The sequence below is a fragment of the Ciconia boyciana genome, chromosome 11 (genome assembly GCF_034638445.1).
Source record: "Ciconia boyciana chromosome 11, ASM3463844v1, whole genome shotgun sequence".
NCBI classification, from domain to species: Eukaryota; Metazoa; Chordata; class Aves; order Ciconiiformes; family Ciconiidae; genus Ciconia; species Ciconia boyciana.
The window spans coordinates 21,702,372-21,712,646 of NC_132944.1; the positions used below are offsets into that span (position 1 = coordinate 21,702,372).

The 10,275-nt window shown below is 44.1% G+C and overlaps 1 protein-coding gene across 1 annotated transcript in view; it reads left to right on the top strand.

Moving 5' to 3' along the window:
- KBTBD12 (kelch repeat and BTB domain containing 12) overlaps nt 1-9,336 on the top strand; it is a 31,473-nt gene extending 22,137 nt beyond the window's left edge. The window contains exon 5 of the mRNA XM_072876414.1: nt 9,167-9,336. Coding sequence (XP_072732515.1) covers nt 9,167-9,336 — 170 coding nt within the window. The remainder of the gene's footprint in view (nt 1-9,166) is intronic.
- Nucleotides 9,337-10,275: the final 939 nt, after the last annotated feature.

Here is a 10,275-nt window from a genome sequence, read left to right on the forward strand (position 1 = left end):
GAAAATAATGAAGGCAAGGGCGCGTGCCTGTTTGCTGGGACTGCGTCATCTGCTGTCACTGTCAGCTTGCGGAGGCACATGTTTGTTGACTTTGCATTGTTGCTGCACAAATACAGATCTCGTAGCCTGCTTCTGGGGGCTGCGGGTTGTAGCTTTAGTTTCAGATCATAGATGTTGGTCCAACTGGCTGTCTTACAGATTTGAATTGATAAATTCAAATCCAGAGTTGCTTTTTTTAACTTGATGATTTAACTTGATTTTTTAAGTTGACTTTTGAACTTGATAATTAGAATGCCATCTTTACTGTATACCCATGTGACATCAGCTGATGTGCAAAGTAAAGGGACAACCACCTCAATGCAAATAATAAAAGGTTTAACAGGTCTGCTATTAGCAGCACATATCACTTAAAAGGTCTTATGATTTCATCAGCTAACAGCACACTCGATGCGGAACTGTCTTTCTCTGAACTGGCAGTTTTGCCATCTCAAATGTAGTCTATAGCAGAGAAGATATATGTACTGCTTCCCTACTATAGATGTTGAAAAATTCTGTAATGTGTTTAGCATCATGTGTGGGACCAGAGCTGCTTAACCCAGTTCTGTTATTTATTTACTGATACCAAGTAGAAAACAATTTTTCACTTAAGTGGTGTCACAGTCAGAGCAAGGGGAAAGGGAAGAAATATCTATGAACTTGTAATGCAAGAATCTCAATTTTGTGTTTGCAACTGTTAGCCAAGATAGGTGATAGTGACACTGAGTCCTACTAGCTGTGTCATTCCAATTTTACACAAAAAAAAAAAAAAAAGATAGGTACTTACCCTAGATTCATTTTCTGGCCTCTTCGTCCTCATTTACATAAACTGCAATCCATACATTGGAATAGAAGCGGCGCTGCTTGCAGCAGTGCAGAACTGTGTAGTAATTACTGTAGTCCAGCTGAGCTAATGAGTTTGTATCTCCACGCCATCGTCTCCTGACAGTGGACTAGCTTAATAGTTATTTATTTTGACTAATCTCCCATAAAGGCTGCTCCCCCTAGTCTCCTCCATTATGTGATTTAGATGGAGAATCATTCTAGTGCTTGTTTTTTATTATAGTGGTTATGGAACATTACTGGAATCAGATTAAATTTAGACATATTAAGAAGTCTGGCACAGTAAATACTGCACTTGTGAAGTTTGGGGGTTGAGGGATTGGAACAAAACCTGTTTCTGCAGCACCTTCCCATGTTCCCAGCTAAATAAAGCAGAGGGGCAAACCCTGGGCTGCCTATCTGCAGCACTGTTTGTTTCCCTCCGTCAGAATTTACTGGGCAGCGATGAATAATTAAAGTTCTCCTGCCCACAGTTGTTACCATTTGAATAAATATTCCCACCAATGAAAGGGATTCAGGGTCCCTGCGCTTCGCTCAGCATAGAAATCTGCTTGCGGCCGCCCGCCGCATCGCAGGCACTGCCACATCTCTCCAGGCTGCGTGCCAAGTCCACCCCGAAAGATGCTACTCGACCTTTTGCCGAATTCTCCCCAGCACCGGCGTGAGCTGCCGGGCTGCTGTCGGGAACCGGCGTGCGGGAGAGACCTCCCCAGCTTGCTGCCCTCCCAGGGAGGGCTGCCCATTTACCCCCTGCTCATTAGCTACCAATACAGGTCAGGGGAATTGCTGGGGAGCAGCACCTGCTCATTTCAGATCTAAATTTGACCCAACAGCTGACAGCACAGTATTAGTAATTCAGTCATGCTTCTTACTAAGGCTCATTTATAGTTTATAAAGGGTTAATGAAAGATTAATAGATATTTTAATGCATTTTAATTAATTGCTGAAGAGGTCAATAGGTTGTTTAGAAACATGGCTTGTAGCCATGTATGACATCTTCTATTGTGTTCATAACTGCCTGTCATGCATACAGTCTAAACATGCTTTATATCCTCTATTAATAATGTATTAACCCATTGTAAGGCATTTAGAAACAGTATCTTAGGATGGTCTGAGACTGGTAATTCTTATTCCGATCTTGCAGTTGTTACTCATACGCATGGTGCACTGACTTCAGGAGCGCTGATCCTGCTGCCCCTGTAATCTGGGAACCGGCTATCACCTGCAGCGCAAGCAGGACCAGCACTTGGAAGATTATGTCTGGAAGAGGCCTTGCCTATGACCAACAGGCAAAATCTGGAAAGATTTTAAAAGCTGAAGTAGCTGAATCAATGCCAAGAAAAACAGTTGAAGTAACTGAATTAGAACTTCCTTCCTGTAGACCATCCCATTCTTTACATCTAATTTTTTTAAAATTTTAATATATATTGATTTGTGAGTGAACGGCTGGATCATGAAACTATAATCCTGAAGAATTACACAGCAGAGCAAGAGGATAGAGGTCCAGTCTATGAGAGCGAATATCTTACCTTACTCCACGCAGGTGCTCTGAAAACAGTAAACTGCCACAGTTGTAAATTCAAGCCCCAACCTGCCTCCCAGCTTTCGCTGTGTCTGGTGGGATACGCTGCCTTGATACTTAACATCACGAAGGCTGGCCAGCATGTTAAACAGCCCAGCCAAGTTCCCTCTCCTGTGTATTCTCTGCCTGCTTCTGCCCACAGGCATAGATGATGGATGTACTTGACCCCGCAAGGGGTGTTCGCTGCGTTATGCTAGCAAGGCTGGTAGAGTTAGGGGGCAGCTCGCATAGGCAAATGGGCTTGAAGGCCACAGACTCGATGAACTTATTCTTTTTCCTACTGCAAATGAGGAGCCCGGACATCTGGTGGTAATGATCTAAATGCACTTTTATCCCATTGCAACACAAACGTGAATTCCCAAGTTGCCTACCTCCACATCATGTAATTATGAAAGCAGCTATTAGTGGCGAGGAAGATAAGTAGCAGAGGCCAGTCCCATATGTTTAAAATCATTCTCTGGTACAGATAATGGCGTGCAAAACCAGGTACAAACCAGCAGCGGAGGCTGAACTGCTTCAAGGCAGCTCTGGGGTGGCTGTTAGGGGACAAGAACTGGGGAAGCCAGTGAAAGAAACACCTGAGTAAACATTTTGGGGACTGTTGGGGAACTGGCAAGCACCTTGTGATGTTCAAGTGCTTTTTTTCCATGTAAGGTGCAGAGCAGACAGTTAATGGTTTAACCACTACAGGTTTGGTGTCTTTTTTTATAAGCTGATTTATGGCGAAAGAAGATAGAGCACATTAGGAAACTGCAAACTGGAAAGGAAAAGGTGCTGTGACAACCCGAGAACCGACATCAGCAGGAGCTCGGGCAAGTAGCCTGTGTGAGGATGTCCCAGGGCACAGAGCTCATGGGCAAGGACAGATGTGACACCGAGACTACCCCACTACACCATGCGGTTCTGGGCTGAGGTACCCGGCCCTGCTCTGGATAAACTTGCTTAGGCACTGCTGGCCATATACCACTATGTCAATGCAGCTATGCCGCAGCTGGTAGGCAGGTGAGCTTGTCCAAAACTCCTTTGGATATCTCTGCCCTCCACTGATGCAGCGGCATCACGACTCGTGACTTGGCACACGCTCTCACTATCTCCAGAACTCTGTTTCCTCATTCAGAAGATGGAGGCAAACATACCAGCTGATGTCAATGGGCTTCTACAAGAAATAATGAAATATTGACCACATTTCAGCAAACTTGCCATAGATTTAACTCCAGTGAACTAAAATTCAGCATGAATTTTTTTGAGTTCAACGCTCTGGACACTAAACAGGCTATAGTAGAGTGAATTTATTTGTATTGGCTTACGAACATAATAGCTGCATGGTTAATAGTCCTGGATGACCTATAGATTTTCTACCTGTTAAGCATGTTGCTTAATTCTTCTACATCTGCCTCCCTTTAACCCTCCCAACCCAAAACCTAATAATTGTATCTGAATGTTCAGTTCCAAATAGGAAAGAGAAAGCAAGGTCAAAAAAGACCAAAAGTGGTAATAAATACTATATTCACACAGAAAGTTGATCCTCCCCCCAACCTCCAAATCACAAATGGAATGCAGTTCAAAAAAAAAAAAAAAAAAGAAGAAAAAGCAGATCAAATATTTATGTTGCCTGCAGTCATACTGGGGGTCTTTCCAAGAATGGTTCATCCTGATTTATGGCCAGTCCTGATTCAAATGACATGAGAAAACTTACAGTATAAAATTAAGTCTGGCCATATCTGGGGAGTGAATCATATTTGAAAAGAAACCTTTTAAAGAGAAAACATGATTGTGTTTATGGAGTGCAGGCAATCATGTACTGAAAATCAATATTTTTGTTGTTTTTTCGGTACATTCAAAGAAAAATGTCGTATGAAAAATTGTGGGAAAGTGTTTTGTTTACAGACCAGAATATAAAAGAATGTAAAGATTAGACTCATTTTGCTGTCAGACTACTATATTTACATATATGAAATATGATTTTAGCATTTATAAATTAAACATTTTCAGGTATAACTCAAGTTCTTTCACTGGGAAAAGATGGGTTTGTAGGCGCAGTGCTAGCCTTCAGTCTGCACTTGTACATCGAAAAGGTGTAACTATACCAAAAGAGCTCTGACTTTCTTTTAACATACCACAATTTCTCGTGGGGATAAATTTATGCTGGAATTAATGTTCCCTATGCTGGTTTAGCCTTTTCCTCTCCTGAATAAGAATAAACCATACTGCTATAAACACTGTTTTACTGCTTGAAAAGGGTCTGCATTAGGGTTAGGTTTGTACTACCTGAATAATTCTAATATAAAGGGGTTTAACTCCTATGCAGAAAAACATAGTGTAAAGAAAGTCTCTTAAAACTTCTCATGGTTAAACAAGAATGTGCAGAAAAATACTGCCTCATTTTGTAGGAAAAAATGAAAGCATTTGGCAAGGAGTGAAATTCTTTCATTAGGTAAGGTGGTTGTCTGGGAAGTGATGCAGAGTAATGCTGTGTATGACAGGGAGTTCTGTGGGGTGGCTTTTTAAGCAGGTAATCTGTGTAATACAGACAATTTCTTTTTGTAGACATCACATTATTCTCCTGTAAGCAAAATCGGCTGCTAAGATATTGCCTTTAAAACAAAATTGCAATTAAATAAGGTGAACTGATGAGGCAGAATCTGGAATTATTTGCACCTTCAGACTTAAAACTTTATTGGGATTAAAACCCAAATCCAACGTTACAGCCTGGAATCAAAGGTGCTATTCTCTTTTCTATTGTCCTAACCAAGAAAAATTTTTTTAAAAGTAAAAAAAAAAAAAAAAAAGACTTAAGGATGGGGGTGTTTTAACTCATTTCTCTTTTAAAAAGAAAAGGGGGATGTCATTTTTTTCTGAAGTATGACTGTATTTTGAGCAGTGCTTTTCCTCACATGAACTTTCTCATCTACAGGGTGCTGCTTCCTTTCATATTAAACACGATAAGACTAGAGAAATGATTGCTTCCCTTATTCCAACAACATACTCTTTTTATCTCCCAAGGGTTAAGAGTTAACTAACACTCCATGTGCTGGAAAGCAGAATCTGTAGAGTGGAACAAAACCAGTTACAACATCCCACAGAGAAGGGAAACAGGGGACGCTAAAGGTTGTGAGTCACCAAGGTCAGGAAAAAACACAGCAAGGCTTGTAAGGAAGGGTTGCTGAATCTGCCTTTGATGTTTTAATTATGATTTTTTTTTTCTGAAGTGTTGCAGTCACCCACAGAATGTCTCAGTTCCAGCGTTTGATTTTTTTCCCTCTGATTGTCTCATTTTGGTCATCACCCATGCCAAAGAAAATGCAGGCATAAAAATTCATTGCATAAAGGAGATGATCTAATAATAAATACAGGGACTGGAGCCTCCCATGTCACAGCTTAGGTCTGTTTGTGTCTCTGTATTTGTCTCTTAGGAAAAACCTGTTCACTCTTGCAGGGTCATACAGAAATGAGCTCTGTGCTGGTACTGGCACGTTATTTGTTTGCAGTTTGTCAGTCGTGCCTTCTCTCTTCACGTGTAACTGGGTTTTTTAGCAGTCTGCTGTCTTCTCTCTTGGATGGGTGCAGCTTTCCTACGTAGTAGTAGTAGTAGTATTCTCCTTTAACATCCAGGCTCAATAAGTAAACCATCATGACTATTGTTTCACTTTCTGTGAACAGCAGAAGGGAATGGAACAAGGACTACTCAGATGAGGCTAAATCCTGAAATCTGACCTGAATTTTACTCAAGCAAGCTCCTAGAGATCTATGAAAGTCCCAGAGATCTGGGTTTGGACCAAGAAAAATTATTCCACAATTAATTGTAGACACAACTGAGGGGAAAATGAGTATGGGCTGTGGACCGTGGGGCAGAAACACTGTGCTGCAATGCCTTTATCAGGTGAGAGAGGGGGCAGAGATAGTCAATGGTTGGTGAGTGGTTTCCTTAGATAAACATGACAAAAATGTGCAGAAATTTCCATAAAGCTGAGACATCCACAACTCCCATGCATGTACAGGACCCGCAGTAAACAGAACTGTCCCGAATCAGCTCGGCGAGGAAACCGATCCTGGGAGGGGAAGAAGTTTTGTTTCCATCCGACCTCCCCACATCCTGAAGCTACTTGCAGAGGAGCCCTAGGGGTATGTTAAATCCCATGACGCTACGTCATCATAACATCAACGCCAATTTTGCACGGAACCTAAACCACAGCAGCACTCTTTTGAGGGTACTAACCGCCCAGGGTTGCTGTCCTCTGGAGGAATATGTGGTCTGTGCTTCCAACATGAGAAACAATATATGCCTCTGGATGCTCTTCTGTCTTTCACTCTCTTCGCCTTCTTCAATCCTTTGCTGCCAGTTCCACAGAAGGGCAGTGTCCAAACAATGAGATGCAGTTGATAGATGCGAAGGATAGGGTTGGTGGTTGTTGTTTTGTTTGGTTTTTTTTTAAAAAAAAAGCTTTCTAGAAGGGATAGCTGAATGGGAACCTCAGTCCGGACCCTGTAAAGTTTAGCCTGTCGCCAGTCTTTTAAGACCTGTGGTGGGTTGACCCTGGCTGGAGGCCAGGTGCCCACCAAGCTGCGCTATCCCTCCCCTCCTCAGCTGGACAGGGGAGAGAAAATATAACGAAAGGCTCGTGGGTGGAGATATGGACAGGGAGAGATCACTCACCAATTACTGTCACGGGCAAAACAGACTCAACTTGGGGAAATTAGTTTAATTTATTACTAATCAAATCAGAGGAGGATAATGAGAAATAAAACCAAATCTGAAAAACACCTTCCCCCTACCCCTCTCTTCTTCCCGGGCTTAACTTCACTCCCAAATTCTCTGCCTCCTCCCCCCCAGCGGCGCAGGGGGACGGCGAATGGGGGTTGCGGTCAGCTCATCACACGTTGTCTCAGCCGCTCCGTCCTCCTCAGGGGAGGACTCCTCACACTCCTCCCCTGCTCCAGCGTGGGGTCCCTCCCACGGGAGACAGTCCTCCACAAACTGCTCCAGCGTGGGTCCTTCCCACGGGCTGCAGTTCTTCATGAACTGCTCCAGCGTGGGTCCCTTCCACGGGGTGCAGTCCTTCAGGAACAGACTGCTCCAGCGTGGGTCCCCCGTGGGGTCACAAGTCCTGCAAGCCTGCTCTAGCGTGGGCTCCTCTCTCCACGGGGCCACAGGTCCTGCCAGGAGCCTGCTCCAGCGCAGGCTTCCCACAGGGTCACAGCCTCCTTTGGGCATCTACCTGCTCCGGCGTGGGGTCCTCCACGGGCTGCAGTGGATATCTGCTCCACTGTGGACCTCCATGGGCTGCAGGGGACAGCCTGCCTCACCATGGTCTTCCCCATGGGCTGCTGAGGAATCTCTGCTCCGGCACCTGGAACACCTCCTCCCCTCCTTCTTCACTGACTGTAGTGTCTGCAGAGTTGTTCCTCTCACATGTTTTCACTCCTCTCTCTGGCTGCAGTTGCCCAGGTTTTCTTTTTTTCCCCTTCTTAAATATGTTATCCCAGAGGCACTACCGCCATCATGGACAGGCTCAGCCTTGGCCAGCAGTGAGTCCCTCTGGGAGCCGGCTGGCATTGGCTCTATCGGACACAGGGGAAGCTTCTAGCATCTTCTCACAGAAGCCAGCCCTGTAGCCCCCCACTACCAAAACCTTGCCACACAGACCCAGTACAAGACTCAATAAAACAGTGTTGAGTATTCAAGGTTTTTTGCTATGATGGTTCTTATCCTGGTACCTGTGAAGTGTCTGTGCCTGGAAATCTCCAAGACCTGGCTTCTAATACATCTATCCAGAAATTCATCAGAAGGAAGGTGACAGCAAAGCACGTGCATGTCCTCAGCTCAAAGTAAGAAAAGTTTAGACTAAGGTTACTTGCTGTGAGAAAGCAACTTTAAGATGAAAAGACAAAGTGAGCTGAAATGAAAGACACTTTTTATTTTTAGGAGAGAACGTGGCTTTGAGTAACAATGGCTGGAGAGTTCAGGACTTTTGTTAGCAAAGAAAGGTTTTGCATTCTTATAAGAAGTTTAATATAGCGCTGCTGGTTGACAACTATGGTTCTCTGCTGCATGGTGATTCTTTCATTATTTTTTGTTAGTCTCAGTAAAAAGCTTCTTGTCTTGAGATTGGCTGTGATTTAATGGCATTCTTCTAACCTGACCGTTCATGACAAATTCCTCAGCACTTCAGAACAGCTAAAGTACTTTTAAAGCCCTGGAGGTTTCTTTCTGTCTTTATTTCTCGCCAAATCACAGGATGTCCAGACTTCGCACCCAAGAAAAGCCATAGTATTGGAGTGCTTCCAGGAGCCTGAGAGCTGCATTTTAGTCGGGGCAAAGAAAAGACAACATACCGCATGTAGGCATACTCATTAACAACAGGCAATGCTCTGTCTCTAAAAGATGAGCATTTGACAATTGCTTGCACAATGAAATGCCACCTGCATACTTGTCCCAAGATGGAGCACTTCATGCTTTTGTCCCTGCAGCTGCACCTGGAGCCCAGAGCATGAGGACTGAATACACTGTGCAGATCTCCATCTGCACTATTTCATTTGCTATATGTTGACAGCTCCCATGCTCTTCGAACAGTGTAACTATTAGTACCACAACTATTACCTTTTTATTGCCACCTTACAGAAGGGTCATAATAATAACTGCACAAACCTCTTTGATCCTGTTTGACTTGACTCCTGATGCCTGCTGTTGTTGCTTCCGTTTTTCAGCTCGTCATGAAGTTATCACCAAAGAGATCCTCGAGCTGGACACGTGGGAGAACCAGTGGAACGTGGTGGCCATCAACGTCCTCATGCACGACAGCTATGATGTTTGCCTTGTTGCTAGGCTGAACCCACGGGATCTTATCCCTCCTCCCCCGGATTTAGTGGACCAATAGAAGTTCAGTGACTCTCAGTGCTTCCAGATTCTGCAGAAACTGAAGAATTTGGAGAGACAAATGCTGCATTGGCTGTGGATGACAGCTGAGTCCCACAGAGAAGAGCTGGCAACACATGCTTAAGGACAGAATTGCCTTTGAGCTGCGCTTCTCAGACGATGCTTAATTTGCTAGTACTGGTACTCTGGACTCCTGTGATTGAAAGTCAAGGTTGCCCAGCCTTTGTGTATGGCTCTTCATCTTCCATCTGGCTGTGCAAGCTCCAGTGTTGGGTGCAGCCTGGGCTTCTGGGACCCTTTGTCTCACAGGCACAGTGGCAGCCCAGGGCTCATTTCACAGCAGAGCAAGACATGAAGGAAAGCTCTAGCCAGGGAAATCCCTCCTTTGCTGTTCATCCCACCTGGTTCTACTAAGCTACCGAGGAGGCTAAGAAATGTATTAAGTCAGCTGATGAAAACCAGTCCAGCTGTACCAAAGGGCCAGACTGTACTTGACTGATGCAGGAGCAGGGGGAAAACAGAGAAGAGCCTTTGTTTGTTTTAAACAAAAAACCATTAGCCAAGGTTTATTAGCCAAGTACCCCAGCTACTGCAAACATTATCTAACCCACAGACAGGACAGTCAAGACATCCTGTCTTTGCCAACAGAGCTGAGCCTGTGCTAGTAGAAAACTAGTCTTTTGGCAACACATCACAAGCGAGTCTTTCAGCAGGGTTAGTCAGCAGTCTGTACCAAAGACAAGAAGAATCCTAAATTTTCACATAGATCCTACCCATTACAAGGTCTGGTGTGACCAGAACCTTAAAGCTCAAGTAGAAAACCTTCCTTTGAGAGATGGAGAAGGGGATGTAAACTACAAAGTAATAAATGAGACCAGTATTATCTGCATATCAGCTCTGCAGCTACAGGGAAAGGATAGATGTGCTAAACAATAAATGT